Raw genomic sequence first — 18407 nt, forward strand, 5'->3', positions numbered from 1 at the left:
TAAAATTTACAAACGAACTATAACTCTCAACTCCTGTTAAATTCGGTGAGTTTGCTCACATTTACAACACGGATGTACTCACAAGATACAGATGCCGAAGATTTATCACTTGTTCGGCGGCCGTAAATAAAACTGGCGGCTCTGATGCCGGAGGAGCGGAAAGGTCAGTGCGGCGCGCTCCACTCGAAGCGCAGCCGTTTCCCAAGGTCGATGCACAACTTAGATATCGCAAGAATTGAGGCGGTACTAACACCACCTGTATAGTTGGTTGCATTGGTGAATGTTACGATTTATTAGTTTTATAGTCGACTACCTACTTGATTTTTGATTAGAATACGAAGGAGACATAAAATTGAATGTCACTGAAAGTTTGCTGTTCTGACTCAAAAGGAGTTAATATAGATATCAGGTTATAAAGAAAATATACACAGGTGGACTTATCCCTTGACGGGATTTTTTCTAGACAATCTTGAGAATTTGAAGGAGAAATAATATTAGGATATGTATATAAATAATGTACTATATTATTAATAACTATAAATCAAATTATAAATAAATATTAATTAACTATTTATTATGTATATTTAAATATTGCTATATTTTTTACCAGCTACATTATTATACATTATATTGTAAGTTTAAAACGAGTCATCTCCCTCCAAGATATATATTTATTATATAGCTTCTTTGTTGTCAAATAAAAGATATGGGAGATAGTTATCAAATAGATCGGTTACTAGCCGGCAGGCAGCTCATTAAAGGATGTGTTGATAATACGATTTATGGAATTCAATTTTTCTAAACAAGCTTGTTATGGAGATTTATATGGAGAGATACTATCTGAGGGAAATATATCTAACACGACTTACATATAAGATGACCTATAAAAGTGTAGAAGATGAAATGAAAGGTAAATTATATTATTATTAGCTTTCCTTTGTCTATTCTGTAGACAAATGGTTTGAAGATATAAGTATATTATAGATTAGTTGAACTTGTAGCATTATTTATGTAGAGAATGTTTGTATTTTCCTATTAGATTATGGTATTTTGCTGTAGTAAAAATGGTCCTATGTACTGAAATATAAACAAATTTTATTTGACTTCAATTGTGATGAAACTAGTTATCAAAATTACTAGTTGAAGTCGGTTTTCTTGTAGAACATTATTTTAAATTATTCTACCTCGTATAAAGTTGCTTAAACAAGTATGCTCGTATGCTATTTATGATTTCTGGGTATTTGTTTCACTTACATGTCTTCTTAGCAGTGTTATTTTCATAGTATATGGAAAGTCCAACGAAGCATAAGTATATACATAAACAATTGTATACATACACCAAGCAGTTCGCCTTGTAGTAACGAAGGTCGGTCATTGGTACTCAATTGAAATGATTGTAAACGCATTTATGGTGAGCTATTTTTAAAGTAACCGCATTGTACCTTATTTATTTAAAAAAAATTGCTTTAAATATTGACTTAATGACTGAATAATAGATAAAATATAAATTGGTAGGTCTAGAAACAATTAATTTAACTTATGTCTTTATATATATGTATAAATGTAATGCAACACTAAAAATATTATATGTAGATAAGCAATTTCGCATGTGTAGATTTTAGATGTATTAACATAAAATATAATCTAGATTTTAAGTTAGATTTATAGGAAAACATCTGTTAAACCGCCTCAAATTTTGTATAATAGATTTTGAGTGTACGCTGAAACAAACCTACAGCAGACAGAAATAATGTAAAAATGATTGTTTTGGCTTCTTTTTTGTTAAAGCTAATCCTTTAATAATAATATAACTATATGCGAAAGTTTATAACAACGGATGAATGGTCGGATGGATGTTAGTCTCTTCTGTAGAGATTTCAATAAAATTTAGTACACGGATAAGTTACCATTTTTTCACTTAGCATATGGGATATTTTATATATGTACTGATTCACGCGGGAGAAGCCACCGCGTACAGTTAGTATAAAATACTAATTTATCTTCATAATCAATTATAAAAAAATATTATGGAAAAAACAAATTTTCGATTACAAAAGTACTAAATCGGACCAGAACTGTCATGTGACAGTAATGGCCTGTGTAGACAGACCATCACTAAAAATACAGATGAATTGAGAAACCTCTTTTATTTGCAAGTCATTTAAAAACTTGCAAATATTATTACGTTTTTACAAGCTTTTAACTTGCAATGTTTGATCTATAAGTCTACGAAATTCACAATTACCTACAAAATTTGTGAAATCCGCAATAAATGTTTCATGGCAGACAAATTGTGTGTTCACTTTACTTTTACTAAAGATACCTTATTGAACCACTAATTAATAGACAGCACACACAAAAAAAAGATAAGAAATCCCATCGAATGACTGTGAAATAATTTGCAAGTACTATCTCGTTTTCGATCAAGCCACGACAACGGAGATGTCTCGGGAAAGCCGCGATGTGCAAGATAAGCCTCCCACTAATGTATAGAGAAATTTGTCTTACAATTTATATGTATACTTATTAGCTGTATTAAATAACTAGCTGTTACCTTCCGCTTTGCTTATGTGAATCGGTACATAAAGTATCGTATGTGTTAAGGTAGGGTATAGTCTACTTGTGTAACAAATTTTTTCTTGGCAGTGAATTTACAGGATATAGAGTAATAACACCTGAGTCCTCAGAAATGGCAACGCTTGGGGAGTATCATGGGTGAAACAGATATCACATGGGTGACATCTGTTTGTCCATGTCCATGGTACTGCTCATATCTATAGGCGACGATTACCACTTTCCATCAGGTGGGCCGTCAGCTCATTTGCCTCTCTAAGTTGCATAAAAAAATCATTTAAATCTGTTCAGCTCTTTAAATATGATTGAGTAAGAAACATCTTTACAAATTTTCACTTTTCTAATATTATTGGGATTTACAATATTGCCTGCAGAATTTAGAATAAATTGTATCTTAAGTGTTAATCTAGGGTAAGGTACATCTTCGTTAATTTTCATCGATGATTAGTCGCATAATTAAATAAATAAATATCCAAACATTATAAACTTTCACACATATAATATTCTGCAGTGACATTAATTTTATTAATATATTCATTACCTTTAATAGGATGGATATTAAAAAGGAATAAATTATAATACCGACTATTTATGTTTTTGTGTATATATTACGCGATAGCAATAACGAACAGATATTAATGAGTCATTTTGCATTCGGTAGAGTTCACTCTCTATTTGATCTTATATTGAAACGAGAGTTTTCCTTGCAAAGCAAAATTTTACAAGATCTTAATAAAGAAACTCTAATATCTATTTTATTAAAATGTAGGTATACTACTTTACTGTATATAACGATAAATATTTAATTATAGCTAATATTGTAAACACATAGAAGGCGTTGACTCACAACCTGTCTTCGATATTAATAATGATAATTGTTTAAGCTATCTCCGCAGCATGTGAATGAAACTCCACTACGCAAATGCGTGGGTTTATCGTTAGATAAATGTGACAGGACCCATTTGTAACTACTTCTATTTTATTTAATCGGTTGGCGAATCCGTGAGAAAGTGCAATCATTTAGGAAGTGCACTAATACAAAAGAAGTCCTACTTATAAATCTGGAAACGTTAGGATTTGTTGTCAAAACGTATAATTTGTAAAATCGTGCATCTACTATTTCTATCAGCAATAAGTATTATTTTACAGTCGCTTTAAATATAATGAAATAATGAAATTGTTTAGAATTTATATTTTAGAATTAATTTAAAATATATATGATAATATGCTATGGGTTTTTTTGTTAGTCAATTTGGCATGAAATATATGGGAGTAACATAGAAGTAAGTAATAATTATAGATATAGGATCGCATTTAATACACAGAAAGAAAAATACAAGCGAATCGAATATTTTTTTTTCTTTTAAAAATTGTTCAAAAGTCAATTTATATACGGTATATCTTTATTAATAATATTATGAAAATAAGTTTTTCTACTTTATAACGCCTTAACCAATCACTATGAAAATTGGTATACACATACTATATGAAATGGAGAAGGATATAGGACATATCTTATACCGATTAGTAAACATATTCTGATCACGAGGATACCATACATATCTATATTGGTGGCCATTTTTATTAGACTATCAAGTTTATTATCTATTCAAAGGATGCCTGGTAGAGGTCGCTTTTCGTGAAAAGGCATTGTACTTCTCCTTTGTTTACTTTATAATTCCTTGTGGTGACACATTATTGCAAGTTGACAATAAAGAGTATTTATTATTATTATTATTATTATTTCATTTCTATTGCTAGTAGATAGTAGAAGTGCGTAGTATCACGCCACACCGCGATTCGCACTTAATCAACGATTGCTTTTATTTCAAATAGTCGGCAACAAAGTTGAGTATACAGCGGAGTACAGATAGAATCTTAACTCAAGCTGAGTTGTCACAAGCAGCAACCAACTAAGTGGATTGTCGTGTCCTATCCCACTGCGCATTTTATTACGGCAACTTTAATTCAATTGCTCTTATTTTGTAATAAGACACTTTGCAATATTCAATTAAATCAAAGTCACGGTAATGTATACCATTGGTATTCAATTGCAAATATGTCACGATTTATAACAAGGTTTCGTGTGACAAGAGAAAGCTTGTTCCGCATTCAGTATCGTGAGCTTTCAGTTAATCCGTAATGAACACTGATATACATATATTGGCGTAATTAAAATTAATTTTCATAATTGGCCCCTTATAAAAGGCGCATATGTACTCTCAACCATTTTTTCGTATTTGCGAAGTTTCGTTGGCATCCTGTGGTGGGTACCAGATGATAATGGGGCATAGCCCAGCCGTCCCCATTAAAACGCTCATGTAGATATATAAAAGAACTTTTTACATTCTACGAAATTATGTACTTATTTCTAATCATCCTGTCGAGTTGGTCTTACAAATTTTGTAAAGATGTGACGTTTAAAAACAGGTTTCATATTTACGGTAAATGGTCATCCACCATATGTGATTATTTCTTTTTATTTTGAAAGAAATATTTATTTTATACTTAATTACAAAACTATTTCACAATAAACAATAAAAGAAAAAAAAAATCATTACAATGGTGTGCAATGTACGTACAAAATTAATAACAAAAACTTTATTTTAGGACGATCTTGGATAAACGATATAGATATTTTTTATATTTATAATAAGTTTACTATTGTATTTTTTTGGAGGAAACAATGAAGAGTATCTATCTATATTGAAAAAAGCTGACATTGAAGGATTATTCGTGGATTATTGAAGGATTATTATAACTTTCCCAAAGAAACATAACAACTTCATATTTCGAATACGAAATTCGAACCTTTTCTTGCAAGTCTTCTCATACCGTAATTGCGTAAATCGTTTGGTTTTCTAGAATATTGTTATTGTTATACGATTTCCGTTACAGCCTATTTATTTACACTGCTATATTTTGAATTTATAACCACCATATTTATTTTATGCCCTTTTTACAACATATAACAAACCCCCGTTAATTAAAGCATAGACAGATTGAAATAGATGCCACAAGTACTTTAACTTCGTGAAATCTCCTCTCGCACTAAACTCTTTCAAAGATATTACCTGTAATGCTGTTTTCGTTAATCCTTTAAATTTTTTTCGCCATTTTTATGTAAACATATATTTACTCTAAAAGTCGAAATTAATTAATTGTACATTACCAAATAATGACAAGCAAAGTTAATGTAATTACGGCCATCTATTTAATTTATACCTATGTGTGATTATAAGTTATCAAATAGCTAATAAGAGCTACTCGTCATGTTAAAAAACCAAATAACTAAAAATATTACTCTTCGTTTCTGTTGTAAAGACGAATTTTATAGATTGAGCTAATCTTACATTATTTAATGTAATGTAAGAATGGAATTAAATAAAATCAGTTGCATTAAAAAAATCTTATTTAATTTTAATGTAGCGTTACATTTATTTTATTAAATTATTAGGTAAATTTTTTTAATATGTACGATAGTACTTATTTTATATGATCGAGACATAAACTTGTAAGTACAGTTAACATCAAAAGTCTACGAACATATTCAGAATTTCAAAACTTTTAAATGTGTTTACATATATAATCGTTAATTTTCAGATTCAGATTCGCTTTAGAACTGAATCAAATTTGTAAAAAAAGAAAATTATCTGACTTTATGGAAAAACATAAGTATGCAATTGTATGTAAAGTTTTTGGAAACGTGCATATATATTAATTTATTTTTGGTGCTAACTGTACTTCATTTTCTAATGTTTAATATCTAGAACTTCTTTAATGTATCATTGTGGCTTTGTGCCTACATGTAGAAAGGTTGCTATGATGAAAATACGACCGTATTAAAGACATCGTAAAAACTTATCTCTTTACGGGCGTATTAGTAATATAATTGCAATTTTATGTCATTTGAAATATACTGCAAATTACCTTGCATTTAGATTTCGTATAAGTAGAACTGTAATATGTAATTGATGCAGCTACTGTAATTAAACTATTCATCGAGTATAAATTTATGTATAAAGTATGCATGGGTTTTTAATGTATACAATGTAAGTTATCAAATACCTGAAATAAATAAATTATCATTATAAGCAATAATTTTTATAATAAAATATATACTGTTTTATTTATTTAAACTTTATTACAAACGCTTATAATAAATGTATAATAGTATAGTAAAAATTAAAATACAGAGGCGAGAATTTTAGAATAAAAAGAGATGTCTTGTTCCTTGAACCTAAAGTCAAAGAAGTGTCAATATCAGCAGATAATACGGTATAATATGTTATAATTTTTTTTTTATAACATAGAAGGCAAACGAGCATAACTTAACCTGATGATCAGTGATTACCGCCGCCCATAAGCACTCGCAACATCAGAGAAATCGCAGATATTACCGGCCTTTTAGGAAAGAATATGCTATAAATAGATTACAATAAAAAAAGAACTAGACTAAATAATTTCGTAATTTCTTTCGACAGTAAATTACGTTTATTATTCAATCCATATCAGTATATATTTCCTAAGAATATTTAGTATGTACAAGAAAATATTTTTGATCTCTTTTCTATTAAGCGTAAGATAATAATCCAAGTTTAAGTGCGAGTACATGACACACCAAGACACCATTGAAACATCACCTTTCACAAAATAACTTCGCACGCTCGCACAAACTATAAAAAAGTGTTTCTGTAAAAACGAGATGCCGACTGAGTATTATTAAGATATTCATCACAGCATTAAACGCTGTGAGGCGGCCGTACGATGAATTTGTCATTCATGTTGCCAGCAGTTTAGATTTATGGATACAATGTTAATGAAATTTCAAGAGATATGCGAAATTATTTTTCAGTTTGTATACATATATAAAAGGATAGAACTATACGATGAAAGTTCATTGTTTCAGACTAAATATATAATATTCTTTTTGTAATATTTATAAATAGATTCGTTTTAGGTGTTAGTGTGCAACATGCGATACATTTTTATACATTTAGTAATCACAGTGTAAGGTTGTCTGGAAGAGAGTGCTTAGCTATAAGGCCGCCTTTTGTATCACTTCTCATTAGAATTAACTATATTTACTATTTCTATAAATGCAATAAAGTGTAAGTAAATAAATAATCACAGTATATAAAAAATGTAATACTTTATTTTTAAAGTTTCGTACACACAATGTTTATTACAAAGTGTTATTTAAGTTTTTGCTAGCTACTCGCCGCAGTTTTGGTAGTGAATTATTTCCCAATTTTCTTATAAATTTTGTGAAATTTCATTCTTGTTATTGTTAAAATGAGTTATATTTATAAGAAACCCCATGAAAAATTCATATTTCAAGATAAAATAATACTTGTAGGTAGTGTAGTTTTGATTTACATTAGTACGTTTATCAATCAGTCAGTCACTTTCTCTTTTATATATATTGTATCTATGGCGTTGTTGAAGCTTGATGAAATTTATAGTTTAATAACAATTTTCAATATAAATTACTGGAAATCTCATATAATATCATAAATAATAGTGGAATAGCGATCAAGATAGAGACAAATAATATTTAAATGAAAATTATCTCTTGTGTTATACACATGAACAGAATATACATTTCTGTTCACTTAGAACCACTGTCTGGCTCATCGGCTCATATTTCGTCTAAGACGCACTAAATTATAAAAAAAAAAATTTAGTCTTTTTAATTGCACCTGTGAACGTTCCAACGTTTATATTTCGTAGGTTTTGACTGGAGCTTACTATAAATATCTTCCATGTTATTTTATACACAAATGGCGGTCAAAACAGAAAACATGCCAATCAAGAGCGAATATTACCTGAGTCGTGACCAGTCTATGTTCAGTCGACATACTTCAATACAAATTACTTTTACTTATTTCATATTATTCACGCTAAATGTAGAACAATAAAGCAGGTGAGCACGTAGCAAATGCCCACCAATTGGATGGACAACAACTATTTTGTAGTTACAATTATAGTAGTTTCACTTTCCAAAGATATAGTTCGGTAAATCGTAAAAGTTTATTTATTTATATAGAGTACGAATTAACTAATCAATATTAGTTGGTTTTTTTTTCTATTTAACAAAGTCTCATGTCCTGTGCAGACGTGGAGTTCTGGGAAGTTGTTTTTTATATTTGCCATGTCTGCTCAGATTTTATACGAGAGACAATCTACTTTAGCGTATATTTTTGTTTGGTCATAATGAAATACCTAAAATTATATGTATGCATAAATGTTGTGGAAGTATTCAGTTATACAATATAAATAATGGAAATTTTACAAAAAAAAAGGGCCTTCTTTATCATGGACATAATATCTATCGTTTCAGATTATTGCACGTTATGATTGTGACAGATTTAAATTCAACGTTATACTCGTAAACCACAGATAATTATATAAATAATTTAAATATTACATTTATTTTATATTTATTTATTTATTTAAGGGAACACCAACAACATATTGCATTATAACATATATAACAAACATTAAATATAATACAATATTAATGCACATGCCTATTTTAGGTATTCACAGCATTTACTTTAAGGTAGTTATACAGTGCGAGAAAATGAAGTAACAATTATAATGAATTAATTTATTTTAATTAAATTAAAAATACATAATTTAAATAGACTCATTTCAAGGGCTGACTTCATTTCTTATTTTCCTACGTTCAAAACGAAGAATCTTTAACGGTCTTGTGCTCTATTTTTCAATGCAACACGACCTCTAATGAACTGCACGCTTACTTTGTAACCTGGCCAAATGGCAGTAGCTAAATAACAAAAGGAGGATGCATACGCGACACTGTAATCTTTATATAGTATTTTGAGCTTTATAAACGCCAGGTCAAGGTCTATTTCACTAAGCAGAATGAGAACATTACAAACTCAAATGTGTATACCAATTCCATACAATTTTGATTTTTATAAATACAAAAGTCAAGGGTATATTTTTATTAAGTAAATAATGTTATTACAATCTAAATCTATTATTTACTTTTATAAAAGACTACAAGCATCTTATAACGAGAATATAGTACTAGTACTTTTAGTAATACTTTTACTATTTGCTATATATACATAAACGAATTTTTTAAATTCCTTGTGGAGCTGAACTTTTCCAAACTGACACCGGTTTAGGTGACTTAAAAAGATTATTTGGGAAATTATTATAGGTTATTTTATTTAGTTTTATTTATTTATTTATGCAGTCAATCATGCAGGCAATTATGCAGGCTTAATTGGTAGTTGGGCACTGTAATAAACGGCGGAGGCCCCGTAAGTCTAAAACTTGAAATTCTCAATGCAAGCTTAATCTAATTCACGTTAGGAAGCGTAAATAATTGTGGTGGAATTAATCAAGGGTAAATCTGTAGATCTATCCAACCTATATATAAAAAGTAAAATTGATTAACTGAATTCTAAATAGCTGGATTTAGCATTTTTTTCTAACATATAATTTATCACAGAATTTATTTAGCTTTCTAAATTTCAAGAGAGACATAATTTATTTATCCTCATAAAAATTATTTTAAAACTAAAAATCTAAACTAGTATTACAGAGAAGAAAGATTTAATTCTTTTATCTGTAATTGACTATCTTAAAAAATATTTAACCGATTTTAAAAATCTTTCACCTATAGAAAATTACGATATCAGTGAGTAACATGAGCTGTTATCATTGTCATATTAACCTTTAAATGTCCACTGCTGAACATAAGTCTCGCCTTTGGAGGGTTTTACCAGTAGTTACCACGATTGATAGGCGGATTAGCAACCGCAGTCAGGTTCTAGAAATATTTTAAGAGACACAACTGTCTATCCCTCGCCCTCCCTTAGTCGCCTCTTACGACATCCACAGGGAAAGGAAGAGGTGGCATATTTATTTAACACTTTATTGCACCAACATTACAGGATTTGTAGAACAATTTTCAATAAGTGTAGTGTAGCAGAAAAGGCGGTCTTATTGCTAAGCAATCTCTTCCAAAAAACCTTTATATATACATATTCTATGCCGGGACGACACGGCCAACATGAGCTGTATTTTTTTAAATTAGTGATCACTAGTATATTATGATATAAAGTATTTAGATTAAAGTAATCTAGATGAATTTGTTGACGCATAATTAATATCAATAAAATGTTTTATATTTTAAGAAGCCTAGGGTACTTTTTTTTATTTTTACCAAGAGTGCATGATTTTATCATCATAAAATTCATTTATAATATACTCAATAGTTTTGTAGATTTGATCATAGAGTTCCCAAATTATATTAAGTTTAGAATACCAGATAAACATAACGGTAAACCTGTCGGCGAGTTTGTACTTTTGAGATTGACGCGGCCCTAATAACAGGCTATCGTGCGATGTCTATCGCTAACTGTTCTTGATTGAACATTGCAGAGATTTGATGGCTAATTGCAAGCGATATGGTCTTCGATACGATTGAAACGAAATGGTGGCTAAAATTAACAAATTAATTCCTGGGATTAAAACATACGTTAACAAGTTACGTTCAGAAGCTGTAAGGAGCAATATCCTAAACACAAAATATAACAAATATAGATTAGGTATAATTATAATGATTTTTTGTAATGAAGTTTGAGCACGTCATCATACTCTGATGTAGTACCTTAAGTATTATATACAACCCATTAACTAAAATAATGTGGATTCATTACAGTCCAGCTAGACCCCAATAATGATTTAAAATTCTTTCTTTAGTGATTACATAGAAATCCAATAGAAATACGAGTAGGCATCGATGTAAGAACTAAATATGACACACATTCGTTTATTTTAATAATAATCGCGTCCTAAATCTTTGCGTTAGCATAATTTCCATAGTATTAACATAGTCCTACCCTCATATTTAAATAGTGAATGTACTTGCGAATTTCGTAGCTGTGCCTTAGTGAGATCTTACTTTATTAAACGACACAATCACGAATTCCACCCACGATTCGCCACTCCATCAAAGATAAACATTCACTTTGTATATACGTACCAACTATAGGTATGCGTGACTCCGGGCGTCCGTTAGTGCACGTACAGGTTGGTATTGGGTTGTACCTGATAGTGTGATACGCTCAGTAAATGACTATTATCCGTTTATTTTAAAAAGTTTATTTTCTAATAATAACAAAATAGAGAGCTATAATATTTTCTGCATTGGTATTAAAGCAAACATGTAAACAGGATATAAATCTGCTGGTAAATTTGCTTGGATATCAGTTAACACAATGTCTAGTTGTGCTTCTTTAAATATTCTTATCATGAGATTACATGAACGCGTCACCGAAGAATCATCATCATCATATTCCAGTTCGTTATATGTAGTAATGTTTTCTTTAACAATAATTATGCCATTTTCATTTAGTGCTTCTCTACATCTCTCTAAAAATCCTATTAGATCATAATCATTTAAGTGTCCGAGCACCCATTGACACCAAATAACGTCATACCTTTTTTGTGGTTTAAAATTCTGAAGTCCGATTTTGTACACTGTTCCAAGATTGGCATTGTCTTCGCCGATCAATTGTTTTGCAGTGTTAATGAACTTTTCGTCTTGTTCGACTAAATCGACCTTTTCGAATTGAGGAATTAAAAGGTTTTTTGTCACTCTTCCTATGCCTGCGCCACAATCTAAAGCAAGTTTGGAATCCGGATGTTTATCGAGTTCTTTAATTTTATTTAAAAAATCCCTGGAGCCGACGATGTCAATATCGGAAATGTGACCAAAACCGCCCAACACTCCATCTATGGTAGCTGGTACTTTAGCCCAATAACAAGCGGCTCTTGTGTAGAATTTATTTTCCATTGTCATTTTTCTATAAATTATATTTATTACCTTTTCAATCATTGTATCAAATTTGATGTGACATTTTATGTCATTTTATGCTACTTTTTTGTTAATGACTTTTACGGCTTTGGGATCTAGCCCTTTACAGCATATATTCTACTGTCACTGAATTTATTAATAAATTACAACATTTTATAATATTCCTAAAATTAAACAGTGTTTGTAATACATTTAAAAATTAATAGAAATTTTTCTCTTTGAGGCTACAAAACTGTTCTAAAATTTAGAGATAAATTTAATCTGTATAAAGATTCTATGTAAGAGTATTAATGTTTATACTAAAAAGTAGAACTAAGATACAAATACATAAATAAATGCCGTAGTTTTAAAATTCTATAGTTGTGAGCTAAGTGATTTAGTAGACACTCCATCTTAATAAAATCGTCAGTAGTCGTGACTTAGTTACACAAAAAGAATATAAATTTGTTAAGGTAGGCTAGGTATAACTGAGAAGTTTTGCAGGAATTTAAATTTGGGGTAATATGGATAAATCAAATAAATACAGGCATGTACGAGTATGGATGATTAATATGACAAACAAATGAAAGTGTCGTATTTATTGTTGCAGGCTCTCATCACAGCCGTAAATGAGACCCCCGAGGAAGATATCCGAGATGCCTTGAGGGTTCAGACTGAGCAGCAACTGGCGTTGGTACCACGAGGTCCAACAGTGGTCAGAGACACTGTCGCTTATAACACTACCATCAATACAGATGACACGGTGAGTCGCGTTTACTCTGAGAAGTTTCTCACGCATTATTTTTTTGTTTACATTTGATAATTTTCATTATTACATTAAATATTTAGTGCCTTGTCTGTGTTACTAATTTAATTTCGCAACAAGTAATTTTTTGCACTGTAAAGAAAGGCGGCGGCATCAATTGTTATAAAATTAATTAAACTATCACGAAAGTAAACCTTATCGATTATAAATTATATAAAAAATCTGATTTGTCGATGAAACTGAGTAAAATAATCGCAAATAAATCTGATTAATTCAGAACCGCCTTCAAAGACTCTTTCAGTGATTGCCGACTTTAATTAAAAGTCGAATTCAGTTTAGTATTAGCAAAGATATCCTGTTAAATACACATAAAAAAATAGTAAACTGAGTAAGTTCTTTTTTTGAAAATCTTTTAAAAAAATTTCGTTTTAAAAAAATTTAGAAAAAAGTTTTAAATTAAAACACGTATATGTACAAAAATACAAAAGCTCGAGTGGGAACAACAACTACTTTATTACTGTAGTACCCACATATATATTTACTTTATAATTACTCACGACAATATATGTATCTAAAACAATAATAGATTCATAGTACCACAGATAATATAACATTATGTAATATTTACACGGTCTTAAATATGCAGGAGGAACTGCGAGCGTTGCGACCGGATGGGACGATCGTGACTGAGACTCGACACACGAAAGAACAAGAACGACTTTGCGACGAAGAGTTGTCAAAAGACGAGGTATGTTACAGGCTCCTGTATGGATGCTTTACACTTCTTAGCTAGAATTTTTCCGTCAATTTTATTCGTTACTTTCTAAATTGTAGATTTATAAAACTTGACAGAAAAAAGAGATATTACTAGACAAATCGTCAGTTTGATTAGAATTCGTAAAGATTTAAAAAGCTACTTAGCTGAAATATGTTCTCTAAAGTTACATTACTGACATTAGCGGATTTACATATTTGCCGCCAGTAGGCTGTTAAAATTAAGCTTAGTTCACAATTATATTTATTAATTTTTTTGTTACTACCCGATAATATATATATTTTTTTATGGGTGATAATGGAATGGTAACCCCACGAGCGCTATCGGTCTACACCGGCGGGGCACCAGTGAAGGATGATAGGTGAGGATGAAGCAGGCCAGTTAGCCCATCGTGACGAATTCAACAAGAATTGTTCACGATGGTTTCCAAGGGGAACCACGTGAAGGTCGACCTGATAGGGCATATTGCTAGCAATGGGGCTGTCAAATTCCATTGCTAACAACCCCTTTCCCGCCATCCGATAATATTAAAAAAACATAATATAGACATCGATTGTCATTGGTACAATATTCTTATTTCTGCAGGCGAAGTCGCTGGCAAGTGACAAAAGTTTTGTAGAAGAGACGGGCGGTACCGAGCGAAGAAAGCGGGTGGATCTTGAACGGAGCACAGATCTCATGGCGGGTGGCTTGCGCGTCGCTACACAGCTCCACTCCCGTACACGCACTGAAGAAGGTACATAGGAATTTTAAAATAAATCAGTAAAATTAACTATAATCTTATTACAATGCGGTAAGGTTCATAATGGAATAGTAATTTCGGTACCATTAAAAAATGATTATTTTAATAGTAGTTAATACTGACTATAATGTTAATATTAATTTTAATTCATCATTATAACATTATGTAACAAGTAATATTTTACAGCCGAGAGAGAAGGAAGACCAAATATGGATGATGATTGGGACAGTCTCTCAGTTCGTATGCGACGACAGCGCCGTCTTCGTCACAACGGTAAGTTTATAAAACTTTTAATTTTACTATTACATATTAGATGGCGCAGAAGTACTTAAAATGTTCAACAAGTTAATCGTCTTGATACTAGATGTCGCCAGTAAAGCATAAAAAGCACAACACTATTATTTAAACTAAAATATAGATGGCGATTACCGTAAGTTAATTTTAGTATAATGAGTTATAGATAATATGTTTTACTTCAGAATCACGTTCAAGTAGCAAACAAGATTAGGACTTGTTGTCTAATCTCTTTGAGAAAATATCTCATAAAGACGTTACATCAATAAAAGTTTATGATTGTAAGCTGAAACTAGTCAAGTTGTACTTGTGAACATTTATCTAAGCAAACTTTTATGTTATTTGCTGTTCACTGCTTAATATAGGCTTCCCCCTATTGGGTGGTTTTGCCAGTAGTAGTCACGCTTGGCATGCGAATTGGCAACCGCATTTAGGCTTTGGTAATATATTAAAAGGGAAGCTATTGCCCATTCCTCGACCATTAGGTTTCTTTAGTAGCCTCTTACGACACCCACGGGAAAGGAAGGGGTGGTCTAGTCTGTGCTAGAACTAACAGTAATATAGATTTCTATGTAAAAATAAACTTATGTTAAATACCATTAATATAATTTTATGTGTAAGCACTAAGGTTATAATATTGATTTGGTTTTTACTGTCATGTTATAATTTTTTTTTATACAACTTAGAATGGCAAACAAACTGACGGCCCACCTGATGGAAAGTGTTAACCATCGCATATAGACATGAGCAGTACCATGGACATAACAGAGTATACTGTTTCGCCCATGATACCCCCCATGCGTTGCCATTCCTAAGAACTCAGGTGTTACTCTGTACCCAGTAAATTCACGCCATATCCCACCCTTCAAACCGAAACACAGCCATGCAAACACAACTGCTTCACGTTTGAAACACGAATGGGACAGAGGTACCCAAGCAATCGATTTTTGTACAAAGTCTCCCTCTGGTAAATAGTATATAATCAAATGTATAGATACCTATGCTATGAACGCATATACTTGTAGCTACTCCTCGTATTTACAACCAAAATTATTTATTACTTAAAAGGATAAAAACAATTTAGACATCTATGTTTTTTCTTACAACGAATTCCATTAGCTAGATTAATGTTATCAAATTTGTTAAACATTAAAATAAATAGGTACACGAAAATTGGATAATCGCTCTAGCGTTCGCATAATTAATGACACAGCATATTATCAGATTATGCTAAAACTGGAAGATGCTGCTATATCTATCCTCGATCGTTATGTTAATGGACTAACGTTTGTGACCATTTTAGTGTAAAGTTGTCGGCCTTGGGCCACGATCGTTCCGCGTCCACAACAGTTCTATAAGTTTTGTGATAAAAAGTAATTAATATATTAAAAATATTCTTTTTTTGAAATAAAAAAAATATATATATACAAAATATTATCATATAATATGCTATGCTATAAATATAGTTTTATAATTGTAAAATAAAACTTACATAGGACAATTAGTGGGACGTGTCAAATACTATATGACTTTGAATTTTATATTTGGTGATAGTTGTTTTAAGTTTTTTATTAAACTAAAATATTCAAACAATAATCAGGTAGGTGTTGTTAACAATATGTGTAATATTTTTGTGTTCAGAAACTATACGTCATATAATTATTTAAGAATATAAATGAAGTAAAATTTGAAATGGTTGTGGCATATTTATTATTATCATCATTATATCAGCCTTTAACTGTCCACTGTTGAACATAAGCCTACCGTTTGTTTGCCAGTAGTTGCCATGCTCAGCAGGCTGAATTGCCTGTTATATTTTAAATAATTTTATACGTTGATCTACTTTTACTACCAGAGGGAGACTTTGTACAAAAGTCGATTACTTGGGTACCTCTGTCAGATTCGTGTTTCAACCGTGAAGCAGATGTGTTTGCATGGCTGTGTTTCAGTTTGAAGGGTGGGATATGGCGTGAATTTACTGGGTACAGAGGAATAACACCTGAGTCCTCAGGAATGTCCTCATGTCTATAAGGGATGGTTGCCACTTTCTATCAGGTGGGCCGCCAGCTTGTTTGCCATTCTAAATTGTATAAAAAAAAAAAAAAAAAACTTTGCTTTATTGAACTCAATAACTTCCATATACATATACTATATTGTTTTCGATTTTTAGATTTACCTCGACTTTTTCATGTGAATGAGATTTGGTGACAATTTGCCAAATTTCGGTTCCTCTCATCTTAAGCTCACGTAATTTATTAACGTAGATATGTAAACACAGATACAAAGTATTGAATGACTGGTGTGAGTTGTGCAAAGATTTACTTTTCGATTGCGTTGGCGGTAGTGAAAACATTGCAAACTTAACAACGCCCCTAGCGGATAGTTTCCGAAACAGATTCCATACAAAATCAATGTAAACGCAATAATAATGTACCGCGTTCGTAATTCACTGTTCATTCTGCATGTTCTACCGCCTGTACAATGGATTGTGCTCAGAGGAATTGTTCAATATGATGCCCACAGCCACTTTCTACCATCGTACGGCTCACCATCGACAGGGAGTTCATCCTCATGTCCTACAGCCTCAATGGTCGTGTACTGCGCGGTTTCAGAGATGTTTCCTCCCACGAACACTCAGGTTGTGGAATGAGCTCCCTGTCGAGGTTTTCCCAAGAGACTACATCATGGGGTTCAAAAGGGGAATAAAGAGGTTTCTTCAGGGTCGGCAACACACGCGTAATACCTCTGTTATTGCAGGTGTTCATAGGCTACGGTAACCATTTACCATTAGGTGGGCCGTATGCTTGTTTGTCACCTCAGTGGTATAAAAAAAAGTTATTAAAATAAAAAAAAATCGCAACCTACAATATTCAATATTGTACTATTCGATATGTTATTACCTGTGGCAAGAGTAACATAAAAAAGAATATATGGATCAACGTGTATACCTGCCAGTTGAAACCTGGCTACTTAATTTTTAATTAAAACCAACCCACTGTTTCTGTTTTGGTATTCAAGGACCTTATTCGTCGTATGCGGTCTCAATCAGGTAGAATCATCAAAATTAAATATGCCGTATAAAGCATTTTACGATCCTTTAGAAAGTGAGGTGAATTCACCTACTATTTGATGTAGTATATAAAATATTTGTAATATAATTAAATATATTCATTTTTTAAAAAAACAACAGTAGCTGCGTTTCTTGTGAGTTCTTCTCAGCTGAAATTGCATTTCGAACTGGGCGGTAGATTCATGAAAAATAACTATTTAAAAATGCTTATTATTTATTTAAGTTTACTTGAATAAAAAAATATTTTTATTTATTGTATTACTAGTCGTTTCCCGCAACGTTGCTCGCTTCTATGTAGTTCTCGTATAACATTCCCATTAGGACTTTTCATAAATCCGGTCTTAT

At 31.3% G+C, this 18407-nt stretch overlaps 2 protein-coding genes across 6 annotated transcripts in view; one reads left to right on the plus strand and one right to left on the minus strand.

Moving 5' to 3' along the window:
* Nucleotides 1–18407, plus strand: part of LOC113520850 (uncharacterized) — a 150668-nt gene that overhangs the window by 120589 nt on the left and 11672 nt on the right. For all 5 annotated transcript variants that reach the window (XM_026906274.3, XM_031910449.2, XM_026906273.3 and 2 more), the window contains 4 exons: nt 13026–13178; nt 13828–13929; nt 14542–14692; nt 14885–14971. In XM_026906274.3, coding sequence (XP_026762075.2) covers nt 13026–13178; nt 13828–13929; nt 14542–14692; nt 14885–14971 — 493 coding nt within the window. The remainder of the gene's footprint in view (nt 1–13025; nt 13179–13827; nt 13930–14541; nt 14693–14884; nt 14972–18407) is intronic.
* Nucleotides 11628–12714, minus strand: LOC116413134 (N-terminal Xaa-Pro-Lys N-methyltransferase 1-B-like). The gene has a single exon (XM_031910451.2). It carries the CDS (start codon nt 12455–12457, stop codon nt 11750–11752), a length of 708 nt encoding a protein of 235 aa, XP_031766311.2. The 5' UTR covers nt 12458–12714; the 3' UTR covers nt 11628–11749.

Source organism: Galleria mellonella, unplaced genomic scaffold (assembly GCF_026898425.1).
Source record: "Galleria mellonella isolate WM207_F2 unplaced genomic scaffold, CSIRO_AGI_GalMel_v1 utg9223, whole genome shotgun sequence".
Lineage (NCBI taxonomy): Eukaryota > Metazoa > Arthropoda > Insecta > Lepidoptera > Pyralidae > Galleria > Galleria mellonella.

Bases quoted from the DNA above. Each gene is read 5' to 3' on its own strand.
- LOC116413134 (XM_031910451.2), bottom strand. From the start codon at position 12,457: ATGATTGAAAAGGTAATAAATATAATTTATAGAAAAATGACAATGGAA.